Source organism: Cygnus olor, chromosome 6 (assembly GCF_009769625.2).
Source record: "Cygnus olor isolate bCygOlo1 chromosome 6, bCygOlo1.pri.v2, whole genome shotgun sequence".
Taxonomy (NCBI): domain Eukaryota; kingdom Metazoa; phylum Chordata; class Aves; order Anseriformes; family Anatidae; genus Cygnus; species Cygnus olor.
This window is the reverse complement of record NC_049174.1, coordinates 8,120,770-8,143,843: the sequence shown is the minus strand read 5'-3', so window position 1 is coordinate 8,143,843 and position 23,074 is coordinate 8,120,770. Positions and strand designations below refer to the sequence as shown.

Genomic DNA, 23,074 nt, shown 5'->3' with positions numbered 1-23,074 from the left:
CTGCTCTAGGTCAGGTGCAGACTTCAACATTTGAATTATTAGGGCTGAAGCTTCTCAGGTTCACCAGCCTGTAAGTGCAGAAAAGCAGTTTCATTGCAGGCAGCATACAATATCTGCCACGGCTGGGTCTGTGCTCATGAGTGTTGGTCCTTAGAATGATCTAGAGAGAGATCCTTCTTTTTATTTTTTTTACTTTATTTATTTTAGCTACTAATGGTGTCCTGCTGTCTGCTGCCAATAGCTACTGGCCTTTTTTTAGTGGAGTTTCTGCTGAAAACATGAAGAGATTGAACAAATAACGTGAGGCTAGTCTGTAATCAGTACCTTCCCCACTATCTCTGCTGCATCTCTAGACATGCGGTTTTGCAGCCTGGATCTTTCCCTCCTTTGCCACCCAAATTCTCTCCAACTTTGCCTGATTGCTACTGTTCGGAGGTTTTCTGTTGTCGCTTGGTTGTTGTCGTTTTTGTTAATTGGGACAACTCCATATTCTCACTAGCAAACGCTCTGACATCCAGCCACCAGAAGCCTGGCTACTAGTTTTGTATCCCTTGTTGTAAGCTGGCACGAAGCTCCCTCCCTAGGTCCACGCTTCCTCAAGAGAGTAGCTGTTGGTTAATCCTTCTGCAGAGAGCAGAAAGTGAGCAGAGTTTGGTTCCAAGAAGCTGCTGCAGCCTTTGGCCAGCAGCGAGCAGCCCCGATAGCATCGGTTACGCGAGGATGAGGATTGGAAACGGCAAGGCCAGTTTTGGAACAACTGCATCCTTGTTGAGGACAAGGGGGACAAGTGCCTACATGTGTTGGATTTTGTTAGCTGGATCCAGTTGCTGTGTTGAGTTAATGAAGGTCATGTTAGTGTGTGGGATGCTGGGAAAGCAGGGGAAGCCGAAACCCAGCTGGCCCATCCCCAGGCAAACTGGTTTTAACCAGGAAAGAGTCAGAGAATGCGAAGAAACTTCTTGTACATCACCTCAGGCAGTTATGTATTCTGTTTCCTAGTTACATTTTTTTTTCCTGGTATCAATTCCAAAACAAACAAATGGAGAGGGGAAAAAAAAAAAAAGAAGCATTCCTTAAAATAACCCTTTAACATCTTGGGCCAAATTCTGAAGATACAGTCTGTCTGTGCTGATATTGATAGAGAGCACCCCAGCTCTGTGCTGGAACGAGCATGAAATGAAACTGATGGCTTTTTACTAATTTTGAAGTAAAGATTGGAGTGGTAGGGTTATGTCATGTATTGGCAGCACAGCAAATAACAGGATGGATAAATGGGCAGGGCACTGCCGGTACAGACCTCCTGCCTTGCTGCTGCTGCTGCACTTTTTCTTCATACTCACTGAGCAGGATAGGAGCCAGGCCTCGTTTGGGGTCTGTAGGCACAGCTCTGATGGAAGGGGTAGTAGCATGGCCGTTCAAACAGAAGCTTTGGTGTTTCAGAGTAGTAGCTCAGTGGAGTGTTTCCTGTTGGGCTTCTTAGGAGCAATGGCACAGCCAAACGCGGCTCCCACAGGGCTTCTGTTCGCTGGCTCACGTTGTGAGTGCTGAAACCTCGGGCCTCCCGTATTGACTGCACATTTTCACTTCACTGGGGCATTTGCAATGCATGATTGTCATACTGCAGTGCTTGAATAAAGCTGCTTTTTTTGTCTCTGGGTGAGCACATCCACTTCCCCCTCCTACTCTGTGTTATTCTAGTCTTTCAACTAACTTTTGACTCCAAAAATTTAGGGAGTTTATCATGCCCCACTTTCAAACTGACCGTTTGATCTTCCTGACAGCAAAAGCAGAAGACATTTCTCAACTTCCCTGCACCACTGCCCTCTATGCCATCCTGTGCAGAGCTCCTCTATACAGCTCTTAAAGTGCTATATAAGGTTCTGAAAAGTATCACGTTGCTTGGCTCAGTGCTGAAGGCAGTAGGGCACACAGTCTCTTTGGCATGCTCCAGCAGCCAGTGGAAACAAGGGTGAGCCAGCTCGTGTACATCTTAGCTTTGGCAAGGATGATCAGAGCCATAGCTCAGCAAGAAATCAGCATTCCCTCTGCGAGTGAAAGGTCAGGAATGCAGAAAGCTCACTGCCTTTTTAAGAAGGTTGAAAGTTTGCCCTCACTTTTTCCACAAAAAAAAAAAGAAGGCAGATAGGATAATAATCCCGTTTTCTTTTGCAGAGATAGAGCGTTTGGCTGAAAGAAGGTTGGTAACCTCTGGTCAAATCAATTTCATTCAGTCCTGCCTTTTGCTTGACTCGCCAGTGGCTGATGACGTCTGCCAGGTACCAAAAGGCAGTGCTCTGGCACAAACTTCTTTCGCCGGCAGATGAAGATGCGATAGGAACAAAGCCCTGGGACAGCACTTCTGGTGCCACCAGGGAAAATAACTGGCAGCTCTTCAAGGCTTATGTTTTCTGATAACGTACATTGGCAATATTCCTCTCGATGGTAGCAGGCGTGCTGCGGGAGGAGATGCCAAATGAACCATCACAGGCATTTCTCAGCCTGTAGGATGGACAGTGCTCTGATGAGCGCAGGATGCTGTGATGTTTTCAGGCAGGGACAACCAAACCCAAACTAAGGAGAGAGTGTAGCTTCACCAGCAGGAACGTGTGTGTGTGTATATATATATATATAGTGTGTGTATATTATATATGTGTGTGTGTGTGTACCTTTTCTACCCAAAAGCACCGGTGAAATGGGTCTGTTACCAGCCATTCTGCTCAAGTGGGCGGGAAACTACTTGCAGAAGCTTTTTTCCTGCAGGAAGCCTTTGGTGTCTAGAAATCAAAGCTTCTTGCAGATGTGTGCAAGTCTGGATGAGTTCTAAACTGAGAAGATTTCTAACATCCAGATGGAATTCCTGATCAAAACGCCTTTGCCAGCTGAGAAGGTAGGGGATGCAGCAGTGCCACAGAGAGCTTGGGCTCAGTTAGTCTGAGCAAATGCTTCAAGTGTCACTGAAGACCCTAAAGGGGGTAGAGTTCTTCACTCTGCTGGAGCTGGGGCCTGCCTTACATCTTCAGGATTTTCTCAATGACAGCCTTGACATTTTCTGTGTAATAAAACCCCCGTTTAAAGCCAGCGCTAGTCATGCCCTGTGTTTAACTAGAGGGAGAGGATAAAATGTATGAAGGACTAAGTCAGACATGTTCCATGTCTATTGAAATAGATATTTTAGCAGATGTAGTGGGTTTTTCTTGCCAAATTACTATTAATGTCATATTTTGTCTTAAATTAACATCTAGATTCTGTTTTTTATCAATATATTCTGTTTGCAGTATAAGAAAAACTCACTGTAGTGATACAAATTAATTTTCCTTCATGCAGTATCTGGCCATGCTTCCAACACTGGAAATAGTGACTTGTGGATTCAGCATGGTCTTTGTGAAAGACATTTCAATGGGCACGGTCATGTTATAAGATGTTAGTGTTAGAAGATTTTTCCCACTTAATTTGAGCAATTTCTCTTTTGCGCAAACATATGCGAAGTCCTGCCTTTCTTTCTTTTTCTTGCAGCCTGTGTTAAACTTCAGTTGTCGCAAGAATTTACATTCCAAGTTGTTCTGCATCAATTCTGTTGAACCCAACAGCAGAGAACTTAAAGGATGTACAGAGAGATTTTTTCTCTGAAGGGCTCATAGGAGAGGCAGGCTGCTACTACTAGCTTGAGCCAAAATATATGAAATGAAAATTGTGCAAGTTCCTTTGCAAGCAGATGTATCCCGTCTCTGATGGAGAAGGCACTTGCTTTACAAATGCTGGGATTCCTGTAAGCAGTGTGTGCCACTTAGGCTGCATTAGGATTTGTTTCTACTTCCATTGACTTCAGTGCACAAACATTAATCTCCACTGTTAATCAGTTTATTGTCGCTGAACCTCCATAAGGTAAGGAGTTACAGCCTGTTTTGTAGATGAACTGAGTTGCAAAGAGATTTAGATTCTGGTTTAAAGGTTTGTTTAGACATCTCAAGATGCAGCTAGGTGCCGAGTAAGACTTACGGAGGTACATTAGCTGACTTTCATTGGAGGTTTAAGGTCCAGAGAAGCGAGGGGCTTTTCTAAATGCAGATATTACATATCTGTGCCATCACGTGTGGTCATCATAGTTAAGGACATAGAGATGCTTCACGTCTTTTAGTTTTTGGTGGTTTTAGTTGTGTTTCTGTGTTGTGTTTGTTTGTTTTTTGTTATTTAAACCATGCCTGTTCCAAAAATTCCTAGACTTAAACATATTCCCTACTTCTTGATGCAGGAGACTAGCTTGAGAGTGGTTTGCATCCTTCCAGCCTGCTGGGAACGATATGCTGTGGTAACTGCTAGGTAGAAACAACAAGCAATCAATGTGTCCAAAAAGGCAGCCTGCGAGCGGGACCAAAATGAAATCTGAGTCAAGTCTGATGAAAATGTTGGGGGAGAAAACACTTCCCTGACATTGAAATGGCTTTTGCTGCTTAAAAGTAGAAAATGTTTCCATGTTTGCTTGAAGATGATCTATTTGAGCTCTAAAGGGCTAGCCCTTGAAAGGGAGGTTACACAATTTCCAAAATGTTTTATTTTCTCTTTGCTCAAATAAATGTCTTGAGTCAACTCAAGTTATTTTAATAGCAAACTAAATGTTTGCTTTAACCCATATGATTCTTTCTTTCTTTTTGCCTTCCATGGTCAATGCAAAATCTCCTCTTTCCTTATGTCTCCTACCAGAACTGAGAGTTGGAGACTGGGACATTCCCCCTCTGCATACATGCAGGATGCAGGTGCCTAAAATAAACCTCTGAGCTTTAAGTGTCTCAGGCTCTGCCTCACAGTGGATGCTTTATTCTTTCCCTTGAGTGAGAATCCCCAGTGGGCGATATCTTTAAGGAAGCCAGTGCTCCCAAAGCCCCAGGCGAGAAACAGCAGAGTAGTAACAAGGAATTGGTTATATGAACAAGTCACTTTCTGCGAACAGCCTTTAGCATATGCACATAAATAATAGTGATTATGAATGTTTGGGAACATTAAAGGAAGTCAATGGATCCGATACACACATAAAAGCAGATAAATGAAGCATCACGTGTGATATATAAAATTATACGTCGTACTTGGGGGTATGTGTGCTGCCTTTCTGAACCCCTCAGATTGAATCTGGCACTGAGCTAGCTGGGTCTGGCGTGGTTCTGGTCGTAACCTTTGCAACTAGAGTTGTGCAGGTACCTACGCTTGATGAGAATGTGACAAGAGCAAATTGAATGTAAAGTCTGCTAGACAGCCAATAAATTTGTTTTATATCTTTATCTCATCCTTGCTTGGCAATTATTTCAGCAGGCACTGAACTCTTTTGTGCTCACTGTGAGTGAAGGTGCTCACATGACCTACTGTAAATTCTTGATATTTCCTAGACTTAGGAGAAGACAATCACCTGAGGTACTTGGATATATAGTGCAGATTAAGAAGAGTTTTAAAATAATGCATTTTGATTTTTTTTTCCAAGATCAAGACTGGTCATAACTAATGGTTGGTTACCTAGTACAATATCACTGGAAAACATTCATACTGTCACCAAACCTCTGTGATCTATTTTTAAGAGAGTGGGGCGACGTTGCCACTCAGGTCCTTCTACATTATTTGTTGTAATTCAGCGGACTGTTAATGACAGCATATCACTATTAGGTTATAGCCCTCCTAGGTTATGATTTTTAGAACTGTAAAGCGAGAGCTGCAGGATTTCAGAGGTTGGTTATAGAGAGAAGTTTATTGTTATTTCTTACACTTAAATCTGTCAGGTAAGTTAAAATAGGCAAGTAGATGCGGAGTAGAAACAACGTGCAGTTAAACACAAAAAAAAATCTCAACCTCCCCTCTGCAGGAAAGCTATTAAAAATGTTTATTGTACATTAGTATTGTTCGTTATCTGAACTGCTACTACAGGCAGTAGTTTGAGCAGGCTATTACCACCTCTAGCTTCATGCTGCAGTGTTCTCGCTTGTCTGCACAGTTGACCCGATCCTGTATGTCATCAGGGAGGAGATGTTTAACTTGTGACACTACTAATCCTTTCCTCAAGGCTTTTCGTTCTTCCTGCACAATGTCCTTTCATTGCTTTTGTGAGCTGGAACATGCCTGCTCAGCCCAGTGATGAATTCATGTAATTACCTATGTATGTACCAAAGTCCTGTTGACTTTAACGTTAAAGATCGGTGATTGCTTAAGTATTGCACTGAATCAGGACCCCCCAGGCACTTTCACATGTACGAGCTGATTTGGGAATCGGTGTGCCTTGCTGCGTCTCTCTTCGGATGGGAACAAGGCGCTGCTGCAGCCCAGCTGTCACTGCAGGTACCTGGCTGGGCATGGGGACAGCTGGGAGCTCAGCACCCCAACAAGGGGCTCGTCCCACCAGGTAAATCTGCAGGCCATGGCTGGCCTGTCTTCATTTGGTTAATCCAGTTGTAGAAAGCTTCGTCGCTCTGTGTGCAGTTATCCAAAAGCACACGTCCACGGCAGGAATCTGCATCCCTGTATGGGGATGTGTTTGTGCACACCTGTGCACAAACCCTGTTTGCAGGAGCGCCTGGTGCAGAGCCCTTTCTGTCCCAGCCAAAGTTTCACACGAGGGCATGGATGCTTTTCCACGTGCCTCTTGAAAATGTGCTCATCTCTGCATTTGTATATTGCTGGTGTCAGTGTGTTGGGGGAGCGTGGTGTGTTGTGAAAAAGGTGGCATTGCTGTCAAACCCAGAGTCTAGGTTGGTCTTGCTGGCATCAAGCCTTTGTAGAATATCACCATCCTCAGCTGGAAGGACAGACATTCCTGGGAATCTTATCCAAACTGGGGAAAAAAAAAAAGAGAGAAAAAAAACCTTGCTCTCCAGCTGCTCCGTTGTCATAGCCCAGCAGGCACGTTGTATATTCCCCATAGAGGCTCATTGTGATCCTTCCTAGTGTAGCTTGCCCTCTGACGAACGCTTGCCCTTTGTCAAGGGGGAGATGTTACTGCTAGAGCAGTTCCAGTCTGCGCTTCTGCTGGAGCCCTGTGGCATTGCTTTCTCATGTTGATGATGGAGGAGTGGACTTGTGCTTTCTCCATCCCTTCAAAAGCCATCCGTGCTGCTTCCTCACTGCTTTGATATTCTGCCAGCCGAGGGAGGGAAGAGCCATTTATAAATATTTCTGGTAATACAGTAAGTACTCTCACATGTTTTGCTCACTCATTTTCCGTATCCAGAAATCCATCCGACCAGAATCGGTTCACTCTCTTTTATTAGCAGAAATAGATCCACAACAATTAAAATTGATTTATAAAAAAAAAAAAAAAAAAAGAAAAAGAGAAGCAGCAGCAGCAAGCACAACATCATATTGACTTACTGTGCATATATTCACACTGGCTTCCAACCCATGGATAATTACCCCTCAGAGATTGTGTGCTATGTACAGTACGGTGATGGAATTATGCACTTTAAAGAGCTTTAGCGAGGCTCTTAGGATGCCAAATTCTTTCCTATTCCCCCCCCCCCTTCATTGCAGTGAGTAATGATTTTTAAATGCACATGACCCATCCTCAAAAACTAAGTAAAGTATGTCGGTGATGTTTTGTGTCTCTGGATCTCACACTTCTTGTGTTGATAAAGTAGAAGAGGTGTACTGGTGAGATGAAATTTGGGGAATGGTCAGAGGATCCCCTGGGATTGCTGGCCCTTGTTAGTGAGGGGAAAAGGGTAGACTTGGATGCTACTTGTTCTGTCTGGTAGCAGGTACCTGAAATGGGATTACTGCAAGGTAAGAGGGGTTGAAGGAGACTGTACAAATCTGTAGAAAAGCACAGGCTTCATTAATTTGGCTGGTCGTGGATCAACTCGTTTTAACTGAAGAGCCAGCGGTGGTGTTTGCTCCCATCTCATTGTCAGAGCCAGGCGAACTGTTGTGATGGCAATTTCACACGCACAAAAAAAATATTTCCTACAAATTTCAGCCTAAATCATTTTTGGCAAAGAGAGAAGCAAGTAAAAAACAGGGCCTTATCGTAGGAAGTGTCAAGCAGTCTTAATTTTAGGCAGAGATACCAGCTCCTCCTAGAGGAAAGGAGCCAGTACGTAAATAGCTTCCAACAGATCCTTCACCCAGGGAGACAAAAGGTTGGTGTGCACAAGTTGCAGCTAATGCTAGATTGGAGCTTTCGTTGCATTCGTCTGCAAGATGTGGCTTGATGTTTCGGCAGGAGCATTTCCTGATGTTTGTGCTGTTTTGGAGGTGTTAACAGTTCTCCGGATCTGCTGGAGATCTTTGGAGAGCAGCTCCCAAGGTGCTATTGTGGCAGATGAAAAAGGAGGTACTTTATAAAATAAACCAGTCGGGAATGAAGTTGTGGAGCTGCTGTGCTCCTCTGGGGCATGGGCTTGTTCTCTGACCATCCTTGTGGCTGTTCATGGATTTTATCTTTTGTTGAAGTCTTTAATGAATCTTTAGCAACAGTTGATGGTGCTGCATCTTGTTTCACCGCCCTGTGCCAGTGGGCCGTCACATTAAAGGCAGGGCTCCCAACGATAGCTCATTGTGTCCCAATGAAAGTCCCTTTGGGGACAAGGTCCAGGCTGAACAAGGCTTTACTTGCCACCTCCCTCCAGCCCCTTCGTTCCCGTGGCCCCACCACCCTCTTCCCTTCCCGTTCCCTTAAACGTATGCAGCTGATGAATAGCAAATCTTCTCGTAGAGTTCTTCAGGAGTATTTACTGTAGGGTTTAGCTTTTGTTTGCTTTTCTGGTGACTTGGAGATGGCATGGTGAGAAAAGAAACATGTGAGCTAAACCTGTTGGTTTGAACATTGTGTCAGAAAATATCCATAAATTGCAAGTTACTACACAGATGTATAGATTTAATGAGACTGTGCAATGCCATTTATTTATGCTAAAGAATCTGACACATACGGTACTGAAAAAAAGTTAATACTCTGAGTTATTTTATATTTTTCTATTGCCATCTGTCACTGCCTACATAATAATGATACAGGTGAAAGCCTAGCATTTCTTAAAAAAATAAAATAAAAATCAGAATGAATAGTCATTTAAATATCTTGCTGCTTTCATAGCTGGTGTGTTTTAAGTTGTGGGAAGGAGGCACCAGAGATAGCCTTCCCCCCATGTTTAATATATTAAATTTGGGGCTTAAACAGATTTAGATTCTTAAAGTGACTTCTGAAAGGGGAAATTGATTGTAAAATGCTCTGTCCTTTAAATCTGGAAGAGTCAAGGGACTGAGCCGGGTCCTGCAGTCCTTATAATACCACCCGTGGCTGGCTCTAGGAGCAGCCCTTTGATGTGTACCCTCAGATGGAGGGGAGTTGCATGCTCCGGGTCCTGCCTGCATGCACAGAGCTCCATACTGCTGGGGGCTCGGGACGTGAGGGGATCTCGCTGCAAAAGCCTGGCCCCCGCTGGGTATCTGAAACCGGTAAAGAGGAAGATGTAAGAGAAGGGCACTTGATCGTGTGTCTTGAGTGAAAACACATGGCTCAAAGCATCACTGTGCTGACAGAGCGTGGCGCTTACAAAGGCACTGTTGGCTTTTAAGAGTTTTCATTCAACTTCATGCAGGCACAACGTGGTTAGGCAAAACTGTTTTCCCTCTTTGCTTTTAATCACAGCAGAGCCCAACACGGCAGTGACTGTGAAACATGGGGGGAGAAGTCCCTGTACAGTGCTTGGGACTGCAAGGGCTTGTTGCTCCCCTGCAGCTCACCGGAGGGTTCCTGTACCTGGGGAGCTGCCCCGGCTTTGCATCAGTCACCTGCCTCCAAGGGTGCAGACAAGGCTCTGCCTCAAATAAATAAATGAGACAGGTTTCTTTGTTAATCCCCTTTTTACAATTCGGTGACAAAGACAGAAAATATTTTTGTGACAGGTGCTTATCCTATAATTTTCCATGGGCTGATGAGTCAGGGGAGGCACCTCCTTTGGAGGAGGAGGAGGACATGGCTAGGTCAGCTTGCATTAAGATGATTTAGAGTTGGTACAATTAAAGACAAATGCATCTTTTCCTGAAAGCTGCGAAGGATCCGATAAAGTAGCTGTGTAATCAAAGCCTTTCTCTTGTTTAAAGTAATGTCTCTGGTGCTAAAAATGCAGTGACAATGCCAGAAAATGAACCAAGGTCCAGACGCTAGAAGTCATTCCGTGTGCTTCAAGGAACTTTGTTGGCTGTATTTTCAAATATCGTGCAGATCCCTTGTGGAAAGTTCCTTAAAAATGAAATAGCCATTACTGTTATAATTACTACTCCGTGCGTACATTAGAAAGCATTTTAGGAAGTCAGGCACTTTCTAAGAAGCAGAGATGACAATGAGTGAGCAATGGGGTTTTGGTCGCTTTGAAGGGGTGTTATAAATCACCTTATTTTTGTTTATAAGGGATGATCCATATATAGCCGAAGTTTGTCAGCATTTTCCATTACAAATTTCTAGGTTTGGGTACCATGCAGAGCTCTCAACGGGCTCTTAGAAAATCCTCTTAGAGGTGAATCCTGTGTCGTTGCTCAATGAGTATGGGTTTCTTCTGCTCCCTCGTTAGAGTTTGAAGCAGTCTTAAACATAAAAAGGTGTTCATGGTCTTAATGCTTTGAGGCAGTGTTTCACAAAAGGGCTGAGCCTGATTTTGTTTTTTCCTCCTCTCCCTGCTTTCCAGCGTACTTTGGAAGTAGTTGTACTGAAGGCAGAAGGAGCGGTGGTGAGAGAGGAGCCTGGCTTCCAGTATTTATCGCGCGTGCTGCGGACAGTAGGGGACTTGCTTTAGATCAGCCAGGGGAAGGGCTGTGAAAGACCACCCACGTCACTGAGCCCTGCCTCCTGCAGTTCAGCCGAGCTGTGAAACCAGAGTTTACAATGAAAAGGGGCCCTGGAGAACACCTGCTAGGCACCGCAGCCCCCGTGCCCCCCCAGACATCACCTGCCTGCCTGTAACAAGCATCAGGGCAGCAAGACAAAGGCAGCAAGTCCTGGTGGCTGCAGTATGCAGAGGAGCGCAGGCACTGACCAGGTTTGCTGAAAGGCAGAAAGTTTGCTAGGCGACAGTCGACCAGAAAAGCATGTTTCATAGAGAGAAGGAAAAAGAAAATCCCTACCCCTCTGTCCCCACCAAAAGAACCCCAAAAGGAGCAGAGCAAACAGGCATCCAACATTTTAACCTTAGGGAAAAATCATCCACGAATCCAACCCTAGTAACTGTCTGAGCTCAGGCACCGGCAGAGGACATGGCAGCTTGTAGCCCAGTACCACTGCGTCCTGCTTTTCTTTCCTGGGGATCAGGTTCTGACATTGCACACGGATTTACAAGGGTGTGGGGACAAGGAGGCTCTTCCCTGCACCTGAAGACAGGCAGCAGAAGCCTGGTGTTGTGTTAAGCACAATATTTGTTGCACCATAGTTACTTGGGAAGCAGAGGGAGAGGAGGAGGGAGAGGATGGGTCACCAGAAGTGCTTTTGCTACCCTGGGATATGAATACATGACTCTCACTCGTGTAAGTACAAGTTGCATAAGTGCATTTGCGGGTGAAATTTGGCCCGAGGTTCTTCTGGAGAGGAGTCTTGCGACACAGAGCAGCCGTGTATGTTCAGTTAGCAGTTCGTGCCCCTGCCAGGTGGAGGTATGCAGCGCGGCTGACTCGCCGTGAGCAAGCAGGCAGTCATGCCTAAACTCTGGCCATCTGGGGCAAGTTGTGGTCTAGACGCTGCCGTCCGCGCTGGTACCGAGATGCTGCTCAGTCAGCGTCTCGGCCTTTGGACTGGAGCAGGGTTCTCGCTGAATGGGGCTCAAATCATCGAAGCCATCAGGGTTTGAAAATCCCAGGTGGGCTCCCCCTGGCCTCCCACAGCCCCCCGTTCCCATGATGGCACGGGAACCCTGATCCAGCTGAAAAGAGGTGGCTTCTTTGGGAGGGTTGGTGTTGGTTTACCGCCCAGTTCCCCGAGCACTGGTGCCAGCAGAAAGGATTAGGAGGGGAAGGGGTGGGGAACGGGAGTGCGGCAACAACGGCTTGTGTCAGCTAAAGCCAGACTGAAGCTTGGCTTAGCGAGGCAGCCACATCCTAATTTAAGCTTCACTTGGGTGTAACAGACCTGTTAGTCTACACTTGGTGCACGCAACACCTCCAGAAGATATGAAATAACTACTCAGCCGTGTTCTGCGAAGGTTTAAATGGGTTTCAGAGGTAGCAGGCTTAAACTGAGATCCTTCAACGTGGAAACTAAAAATTTCTGAGGTTGCCTAAATAAGCTGATGATTTCTCGCTGAATTTCTGGCATGTTAACCAGCTCCATGTGGGCATGCCTGAAGGCTCCCATTTGTAGCATGCAGAAAAGGACTCGGCACGATGCTTTTAAATCTTTGTGTTCCCCCTTCCTCCTTTTTATTAGCTGTGAACTATTTGGCTCAACCTAACTGCTAGGAGTAGCTGTAGCTCTGCTGCAGTCGGTGTGACAACATGGTGTCACCGGCTACAATTTGCACTAGCTCGGTGGCCAGAAGCTGGATCTTTTGGCAGCTTGTGACAAACAAATTTGACACCCAGCATCGGGGATGTCCAGGTGTAACGTAAGAGGCCCTGCTCAGGCTTTTGTCACTTGACTCGGGTAATTCCCCTTCCTTTGCAGGTGACATTCACCCTCATTTGTTCCATCCAGAGACAGCTTCACTTCTGTAGACGTGTCCTGCTCCCTTGTTTACATGTTTAATAGCTCCCTGTTTAAGCAAAATTGACTTGAAAAGCCTCATTAATTAAGAGCCAAATTGTACCAGCAGCAAGAAACTCAGTGATGAAGTTTTCTATTCACTGAGACTCCTTTGTACCGTTCCAGGAGGAAAGTATGTTGAAACACGCCTTGAAGTCTCACTACGCTCCTAGAGAGGTGTAAACACCCTCCTTAAGGACCCTTTTTGCCACTGGAGTGCTCTTAGAGTAAGAGTCAGGGCTCATTGTTTCCAAGTTTTGGCATTCCTTACCTTGAATTTTCAAAAAAAAAAAAATGTGCTTTTAATAGTGTGGAAGAGGGGCTCCACATCCGAGTGTTGCCGTGTTTAAGAACTAGGTACCCAGGTTTGAAAAGGGGAAGAAGTTGGGTCATTTTCTGTCTGTGTTGAGCTGCCAATTAGCAATGTTGTTTATTACGGCCTAGGAGAGGTTTGTGAATGGAACAGCGAGGTTGGCTGACCATTGGCAAGGCGATGTGCAGCAGGTTGTGCTGTACCTGGCTGTCACTGCTGGAGCCCGGCCTCATTTTCCAGAGGGACGTAACCGTGCTTAATTTCTTTGCAATCAAAGCTAAGGGCAGACCTTGGCAGCAAACGTTGCATTATTTTGCGTTATGGACATGGAATCTGCAGCAGCCCCTGGGAGAGCTGCTGCACCATCTGCCCCCTGCGTCCCACGGGGCCAGGGAGGGAACACGTCGTGTCCGCCCGAGCTGCAGCCGTCCTTCACTGCGTTCGCCCACGGAGCCACCCCAAGGCTCTTCGGGGGTGGCAGATTCGAATTTTGCCTCCTCAAGGATGAGGATCTGAAGCAGGGCCAAAGCTTCGTTTCCTGCTGGTGAGAGGAGAGGAGCCGGGGAAGAGGCAAGGGTCAGGCTTGCTTTTTCTGCTGCTCCGGGGGCAGCAGGAAGAGGCCAGTGGCATGCTGCTGCTGCCAGGAAAGTTAACCTCCAGCTGGAGACCACAGTCCCTTGGTGACAGCGGCCAGCCTGCTTCTCCGAGCCCACAGACAAAATAAGCAACGACCTAGGACAGCAGACAGCCGAGGAGATGGAGGGGCACAGTCCTGCTGTGTGCCCCCTGGTGTGTTGGACAGATGGATTTTTGTTCTTGAGCAGGAATTGCCCTCTGCCTTGCTTGCTTAGGACAAGGTGACCAGAGCTGTCCTTTACAGCCCACCTGGGCATCACATCTCTCAGCGAGGCTGGGAGGTGGTTTGGGTTTGGTGCGTTTTTTTTTTTCTCCCAAAATCTCACTTTTGACTGAAACAAATTTCTAGGATAGAGGACAAAACACGAGGAACTTCTAGCTTCTGGTGCGTAGCTACACTAATTTGTGGGTGAAGGAAATATTTTGGTACTGAGAACTTGCCAAAATGCAGTTTAACAGGGAATTGCAGTTCAATTAGCACTTAGGAGACATTAACAATAATTGTTTTCAATTTGGCCACTCAGGATAAGGTGTGATTCAGGATCAGCTGCTTGCTGCTCAGAGATAGGAAAAGAGAAGAAGGAAAAAATTGGAAAAAAATATTGCCATGTGGTCTGCTGAACGTGTGCCACTGGCTTCTTATCCACAGGTAGAAGCTTTTGAGACTGCTCACCTCTCTTTGTGTGTGTGTGTTTCACGAGATGTTGTCTTGGACAGGGAAAAAGTGGGAGGCACTTGCGTTAGCTGGAGGGAAATGATTTGACTGCAAGTTCATGCTTTTGCAGCAAGCTGGATTAGAGTTCATCCTCGCTATCTCATTTGCTGTGATTTTTAGGAAAGGTGCCAAAAGACTTTTAAATTTTTTCCATTTACTTATTTATGCTTTGCTCTGCCAAGGAATGAGAAAGCCTGCCACTTTTAGCAAGTGGGTGAGCAAGAAAGGCAAGGGAACCCAGGGTGAAGCTTGACGTGGAGATAGCGAACGATGCATCGTAGCCGTAAACATCCCTTAAATATTTCTTCTCCCTTTGTAGCACGGTTCATTCCGCTCTGTAAGTTTGTGGCTGCAGGTGAAAACAAAGGCAGTTCTGTAAAAATGACTGTAGTTTCAAAGGCTGGCTGAGAACAGAGAAAATAATGTGCGCAATTTAAGCGCCCGTTAGTATACAGCCGTGCACCAGTGTGATGCGGAGATGACCTGATTTAGCCAAGCCCTGACAAAGAGCCGAGGAGATCCTGCTGCACCAGCAATCCCCTCCTTGGAGACCTGCGAGCAGTCCCAGCCCAAGGAAACCTTTGCGCAGCAACAAGCTAACAGAGGGCTTTTGAGAATGGCAGAGGCAGTGCTCAGTGTGAGGGTGAAGGTGAGGGGAATGAGGACGGTAACCAGCCTGCAATACCTTGCAGAATAGCTGGGATATTAAGAGAGGTGCTTCAGAAGCTCCGTGGACTTCGTGAGCTCTGTTTGCTGGATTTTGGGAGCACTGCGTCTTTTTGGAAGGTTGTATTGCAGCAAACGGCTCTCTCCGCTTTGTTGTGCTGCTTGTCCTGCTGGACAGCCGCCAGCATTCGGCAGCAAGAAATGCTGGGGCAAGACAAAGTAAGCGATCTTCCAGTTTTATAAGCTCTTACAGCCTCAGTTTCATAGGGGCTGAGCAGCCAGAGGTCCGCAGGCTCGCATGGGAGCTAGTGGTGCCGGGCACGGCTGCAGGCAAGTGATTATTATTCCATGTCAGAAACAGAGCTCAAAATTTCTGAACGTAATGCAAGAAGACACGTAAGATATGATACTTTCTCTCTCTTGAGGATACATATAAATATACACAGTTGGTATGAAGTATTTTGGCTATTTTGTGCATTACTGTGCAAGGAGAATGCACGGTCCTGTAGCAGCAACCCGGGATCTCGGGTGAGCAGCGCCGGCACTGCTCCTGGCCATACTGTAGCTACTTGTGTGGCCAAGTGTATTAAATCCCGCTCCTGAGGACAGCGAACCATTTACTCGGGCTCCATTCTCCGACTTGCTGAATACCCCAAAAGGCTGCTATTATTAGAGAGAACTGCCATTCCTTAGCTCTAAAGTCAGGCTGTCCATAAATCACCAACACGTGCTTCGCGCAGGGAGATGGGGCGAGGACCTCGGCTGCCTCCCCACCAGCGTCCTCCCTTCTGCTCGGCCTCCTGGCCAGGAGGTTGGCAGAGATTGTGCCCAGCCTCCCCTTGGCCTGCTCCAATGTTGTGTAGTTGCAAAGTGTTGTGATGACAGTGCCTGTGCTGGTACAAGTCTGCTGTGATCTGTGTCCTCCTTCGGGCTGGGCTCTGCTGCAATCGTGCTTCCATTCCTGAGCTCCCATTAGCGCCTCAGTGAGTAGTGGAAGATGCATTTCAACAATTTTATGATTAAAAAGCAGCATCTTAATGTCGTTTGGTCTCTGGTGCCTTCGTCCCTTTCATTACGCTCTGTCTGGTAGTAACAGTCATGGCTTAGAATTACAACATCAGTCTCTGAACCTTGTGTTTTCTGTAACCATAAATTTGGGGGCAGGAAGGAGGAGAGAGGACGAAGGAGCAATTTGAAGTAGTAGGGTTAGTTCTTCCGATACTACCAAGCCAGTTGTTTGAAAATGTGATGACTCACAGCGATCAGACACACTTCTTTCTAATTCTTCTGTTCACTTCCCAGATGTGGTGGGTGCTGCTCTGGGGCACATCTAGCAGGGCTTTGGGGACACCAGGTGCTCCGAGGCCACGTGTCTGCGCTCAGATCCCCTGCTGCCATCGGCTAATGGCCTTAGCACCGAGGTCAGAGGCTGCTTAGGTACGAAGGCTGAATCACCTCCTTTTTAAACCCCTCAGCAGGATCAAGGCTTATGGAAAGTGGCATGTGGGCTTGCCTTCTGGCTGGCGGTGCGGATGGAGAGTGTGACTATGGGGCAGGCCTTTCAGCAGTTTCCACCGACTGTAGAAATGTTGAAACATGGGTGGCTGGGGGGTTAAAACACCCCTGCACTGAGGCCCCCTGCTTAAAAAAAAGCGTGATACACTTATTTTCGTTCAAGACTTGCTGATCCCATGAGCCATTGCTAGTTCTAGGAGACTTGCCCTGTGACCTGAGGATCACAGAAATCAGCGGGGGGCCCATGGGCCTGACCAGGCAGACAAGAAAGCTCTTGAATTGCACTTCATTTTACAGATATAAGTAAGCTAGCTGTGTACGTCTCGCTTCAGACCTGTTTGCCTTGGCAATGTCCCATTTAGGTGAATCAGAAGATGGTGGCAGAAAAGCACTCAAGGCTCCTGTGGTGATGCTCACCCCTCCGTCAGGAGACGTGCCTGTGCAGGCAGGGTGCTGTGGAGATTACTGCCACGGCCCTGTTCCCTCAGGTCCCTGCATTTTGAACAATCCTGTCTGCAAAGCGTGCTCGTTTCTGTTAGCTGTGGCTTTGGGAAGGTTGGGGCTCACTGCCCTAACTCGGGGCAGGAGGCATCTGGCTCCGTCCTACCCATGTGCTTGGGTCCCTCGAAGGGAAGGGGGGCTCCTGTGTTTCACATTGAGCAGCAGGAGGTCAGTTTTTAAGCCTGCCATGTCTCTGCAGCTTCTGGTAGGTCTCTGGCTCACTCCATGTCTTAGTTTCTAAGCTGGAAAATAGGGATAGAAAACCAGGAATTAAATTTCTTGAGGAAAGATTCAGTCGCAACTTGTGCTACTGTTACCACCTCAAGGCCTTCGTGTTGCTTTGATTCTTCAGCCTCTGCTTTAGTATTGGTAATAGTAGCAACTTTCCATATTAGCAATTGGGAACTTAGAAAGTACATGTTTTTAATGTTTTTTTTTTGTTGTTGTTTATGTTTTTATTTCAGCAAATTCAGTAAAGCTAGAAATGCAAAGTGATGAGGAATCTGACAGGAAGCCTCTGAGTCAGGAAGATGAGGTCAGGGCTCATGATGAAGGAAGCAGCCTGGAAGAGCCCCTCACAGAGAATAACGAGATGGCGGATAACAGAAAGATCCAGGAGCTATCGAGCGAGGGAGGAATCCGGCTTCCGAATGGTAAACTGAAATGTGACGTCTGTGGCATGGTTTGCATTGGGCCCAATGTGCTAATGGTACATAAAAGGAGCCACACTGGTAAGCAGCTGAAAGAAAATCTGATGACTGCCCGTGGCGTCTGATGTTGATGTTACCTGACAACTCTTCTCTCTTCCCTTTTCATTCAGGGGTAGCAGGTGGCTGGGGAGGGGAAAGGTGGGCTTGGTTGTTTTGGTTCTCCCTCTGCTCCTCAGATGCTGGTGATTACATGTCACTGGCAAGCGTGGTGCTTCCTGATGTTGGTTTCCAGCCTTTGTTTCTTAAAAATGCAACACAAGTCTCGAAATCAGTCTTCTTACTATTCTTAACCGGGGGAATATGTCAAGAATAATTCTCCAGCATGGGGTGTGTGTTCATGTGCGCAAGGTTGTTGACCCTTTACAGAGAGTCTCAGAGAGCTTTCCCTTGGAACTGCTCACAGTTGGACGAGGCCAGCAGCTTGGGGGACACACACCTCCTGCACGAGGGGCTGGGCTTGCTGCTGGGTGACCTGGCCAAACTCAGGCTTGGTAAACCCATGGAGTGAACACATTACCTCATGCTGGAATGCTGATCCTGGGGCTGGGGTGGGCTTGCTGCTCATCGGGTGACAGCTCCAGCAGGGAAACCTCACTTGAACCGCTCTCATGGGCTAGTGCTTCTTCCTCCTGACCATACAGATAGCACTTTTGTGGCATCTTTCAATGCATGCATTCTCCTTTTGTTTATTTTTATTATTAGTGCTGCTATTATTTGGAAATCAAAACATCTTACTAGGCGTAAGGATTTGAGAAGTCAAGTGGCAGATGAAAACCTTTGCCATGTGCTGATTGAGTGGGTCTTTGGGACCAAAAGATGGGCCCTCGAGTTCCAAACAGGGAGTTCTGGAGGAGTTTGGGGCTAATCCAGCAAACTGGGGTGCCCAGAGGCTGATACACACTCACCCCTGCTGTTGCTGCTCAGGTGGGAGCAACAGCTACCTCTGACAGGACAAAAGTGCAGGCGTTGCCAGAAAACAGCACTTGGGTCTGGTGGAATCTGCCTGGCCAGAGCCTTTAATGCAAAAAAGCACTTACACATGCTTAAACTGCATAAAAAGACATGCTTAAGTCACCTGAAGTGCTATAATATATGCTTAAATTGAGACCCACACTTAAATCTTGCTAAGGTTAAGCACGTTTTTACATTGGAGCCTCGGAGGGTGTTTGTTCTCCATGTTTTTGTGGACAAACTAAAAGATTTTTATTTTTTTTTTAATCTCTCCCTACTGTTATTTAACGGGGTGAGTGGCTCCCACTGTAACTGCAAGATATCTGCCAGGATATAAAAAGAAAAGTGGGGTTTTAAGGTAGAGTAGAAGAAGACTGTCTAATCCCTTTGTAAACCTGGTAGTTTGCAGTCAAGTAGTGTGTGCTTGATGGGAAAGAAGTCAATAGAATTTCTGTACAGAGGAATAGTAAATATATATTACATAGTTAATGCCCTGTATATAAGCTGTATTGATAATAACTTAACATAAATGTATAATGCAAAGCATTGCAGTATCGTTTATGATGCAGTCATGATTTTAGACAGCAATTACGACAGGGGAAACGCATTAGCTATAGGAACGAAATCTTGATTAACAATTTGACGTGCTATTACTAGGAAAGGGGAAGGGAGCAGAGAAGGCAACAGACTGAGTCTCCAGCTTTCAACCTCCTGAAAAGTTTTCACTGGCACTCGCATCTATCTGAGCATATGTATTGTAGGTGCATCAGAGTCCACGTATTTGAACTTAAACAGATAAATTAGGCCTACTAAATTTAGATTTAGGTACTTAATTAAATAGTCTGTGTTTTTTGGAGATAGCTTGCACATCTTTAAATACTGCCGAGCTGCCTTTTCATTTTAAAGAAAACAAGCAAGTTCTAAACGAGTAGGACAAAATGTCATCTGCGTGCAGGCGATGACCACTAGAGATGAGTAAATTGATAGGAGTTGCATAACCAGGAGCTTTTTCCTTCTGGTGGCACTTCGTTGTGCCATGACTTTTCCCATCTGAGCAGAGGAGCTCTGGTGCACTGCTCTATATAGATGATCTCAAGCTTTATAGAAGTGGCGTTCCTTTCCGTGTGCAGCCTGGTGCTCTACTCTCAGTAAACCAGTTGGCAAATTTTGCGGGGGATTTTTTTTTTCCCCCGCTTTGTTTGTTTGTTTTTTAATACATGCTGCTACTTCAATGTCCACAACAGAAGGAGAAGTTTGCTTGGATTTCCACATCCTTGATTTTAAGGAGTATTTTTAACCTACTGGTATCTCTCTCTTAAAGTGCAGTATTTTAAAATATATCGCCACTTCCTCAGCGGTTGGACTAAATGGGCTGACCCCAGCTCTGGAATGAGCCCTGACCTGTGGGCTGTCTGGTTTTGCAGCCCAGGGGAGAATGGTGGAGGGAAGGGGGGTTGTCCCTGGTGAGTGGAAACTGATGATATTCTTTATCAGCTAATGCAACTGGCATGTAAATCCGTACCTCTGAAGCCAGTTCATATGTGTCTTGGGAGCTGGATCTCGCCTCATTCTCCTCTTTATCGGTGCGCAGCCGAAGCACGGTCTGGCCAGTTGGTTGCACTGGCAAAAACTGAAGTCCTTTTCCTTTCCCCAGAAGCCTGACAGCATTCTATGTAAATCACCCAAAATGCTGTGGTCACGGTAGAGGTTGTAATTTGCATGTATACTGGGACGAGAGTGTGGCTTCCTTACACCAGGGACTGAGGCTTTGTGAAAAGCTGTGCCATATGGCTTTGGCTGTGTTGTGCACATAAAGGGAGATGGTTTTCTGCAGACGTTATTCATCTGTTACTGAGGAGCAGTTGTCTTTCCCCTGCCACATTATGATAGTTCAGTCAAACACATCTAGGGATGGAAAAAATAACCTCTGCCATGGGTAAGGTCAAAACAGATGAGTTCAGTGTCCCATCTTTCATCCTCATGTGCTGGAGCATCCATTCCCCTGATGTCTGTGGCTGCCCCTTCCCATAATAGAGCCAGGGATTTCCCATTCATCCTTCAAAGCATTGGGCATGTGATGCAGGGGATGCTGTGCTCCCCGGCCCCTCCGTAGCGGAGCTGCTCACCTGCTAGCACAGAACACAACATTTCTCTGAAACGCTGACAATTCAGGTGAAGCGTTTGGGTAATCTGCGTGGCCATCAGCAGAAGGCCTTTCTATTTATTTGTCATCGCTGACAGAAAATAAATAAAGTGCTCGATGTGAGAATTGTGTGATGCACTTGCTGCTTTAGGAAGCTGGGTAACTCCACACCCCCTTCCTCATGTGCTCGTGTTGGAAAAACAGCAAGTGTCAGGTTCGATTTACTTTCCTCCTCTCCCATACTATCTATGCTATCTCCTTTTGGTCCAGTTTTCATACTCCACAGCAAGTGCCCCAGGTTGCAGCGTCTTTATCAGTTTTTAGTTAGTGCAGGAGGCGAGGAGTCAGTAATATTGCCACTGGATACTCCAGGGGCTTGTGCTGGGGCATGTTGAGGAACGGGGAGAAGAAGAAGCTCAGTTCAATAATCCAATTTGTCCGAGGTAATGAAAAGGAACGCCGAAGACTTCTCACCTCTTTAGGCTTTCTACTAGTGGGTCTGAATTAAAATTTCCTCATTTTTGGCAAAGCAGAAACTATTTACTGTTATAGCCATGCTGTGAGAAGTAAGCTCCACATGTTGCATTGTCAATAGGGATTTTTCTCCACGATAACATCCAGTCCTTTCTTGAGTCCACTGCTGGATTTGGAAACACCTCTTATTTCTAAGAGAGGGTTGGGACCATACTTATTGTTGTAAGATTTGGGAGTGGTAGACACCCAGAGGTTAAGGGATTTGCTGTGCTGATGCAGCAGGACAGCCGCTGCGCCCCAAGCCTTGGGGAGAGGACTTGGGGCGCTGGGTATGACGCAGCAGGCACAGGTGGTAGCTCTCACCATGCTCTCCGTTTTGGCTGCCATCGTGTTACTTTTAAGCTTTTGTGGGGTGCTAACCGCAGGAAGATCTCAGATTTTTGCTTGCTTTCCACGTGCATTTCAGGACCATCAAGTCAGTGAGACTGGATTAGTTACATGCCAATGAGGAACACCTCCAGGTTCTACTTTAACATCCATCGTGTTATAATCAAACATATGCAACACTGGAACTCTAAATTAAAAATAATTTTAAAAAATCACGTAAAATTTTAAGTCACTATCAATAATGAGGAAAAACCCAGTCATACCTTTCAGTATCAAAAACCTTTCTGCCTAAAGCAGCTAACCAGGAACAAATTTAAACAAATGGTCATATTAACACCTTACGATTAACTCCCTTAAACTGACTAATTCTTCTAGTCGAAAAGTTTTATTGGCTTTAATTTGTGATTTGTAGCCTACTGCATGCTCCTACCTCTTGCAGTATGAATCGTTGGCACTGAATCAAAAATCATAGGGCCAGATTTCTCAATGTAATATTTTCTACTTAAATTCCTAAATGAATAATCTAACTTTTCTTAAAGTCTCATTTTGTACTTAGGCATAAGAAAGAAGAGCTTAGGTTTCTGAAATTTCTCTCCTCATAAGGATGTGTTTTACTTGCAGTACTCGGTAGCTGGACCCTTTGGATATTTTTGCCCATTCACTTAAAGGATTTTTCTCCCTTCAGAATGCGGTCATAAATTTGTGTACAGAGGACGCTTGGAAATCACCCAAGATTTCCCAAGAATTTTTCCTGAGAGATTCATCACTACTATTTTATAATAAATTGCCCTATCTGGAAGCAGTTTTTTCCCCAACAACAAGAACAACAAAAAAACTTAGTAAAATCACTAATTGCAAGTGAGGTGCAGACTGTTAAGTGACTCTAAAAGAAGAGTAAGTAAGTATTTAGACAAGACAGTCCCCAGAATAACAAACACAGAAATGGAGCCAAGTCTGGTGCTCTGTATTTCACTTGGGTGAAGGCACGATGCAACTCATTGCCTGCCAGGGTGTTAGCAGTGCAACTAATTTTTCATTTGTGCTCCTGGGACAGAGCATAATCATAGCAGATGCAGCATCTGAAGAAATGTTTCCTTTTACCAGAATATGAACAAAAAAAATCTACTACGGAAGGGTGAAAATCATTGCTGTTAGTATTAGCAAATATTTAAATACTTTCTCATGGCAGCATGTGCATAGTAATGTTGCTTTAAGAGGTTAAAAGAAAATAAATTCCTGTCTTACAGGCACCTAAGTTATACTTTGTGTATCAAAAATACATGCCAAAAAGAAAGGACCGAGATCTTAGGTATATATTTAACTAGGACAGATGTGAAATGTAGTCCCATTGGACCTGGTTCTTATATTTATA

At 45.7% G+C, this 23,074-nt stretch overlaps 1 protein-coding gene across 20 annotated transcripts in view; it reads left to right on the top strand.

The window, feature by feature from the left end:
- Positions 1–23,074, top strand: part of IKZF2 (IKAROS family zinc finger 2) — a 116,291-nt gene that overhangs the window by 41,144 nt on the left and 52,073 nt on the right. For 17 of the 20 annotated variants that reach the window (XM_040561316.1, XM_040561304.1, XM_040561303.1 and 14 more), the window contains one exon: positions 17,502–17,768. The exons of the other annotated variants lie outside the window; for them this stretch is intronic. In XM_040561316.1, the coding sequence (XP_040417250.1) occupies positions 17,522–17,768 (247 nt within the window). In that variant the 5' untranslated portion in view covers positions 17,502–17,521. The remainder of the gene's footprint in view (positions 1–17,501; positions 17,769–23,074) is intronic. 20 annotated transcript variants of the gene reach the window in all.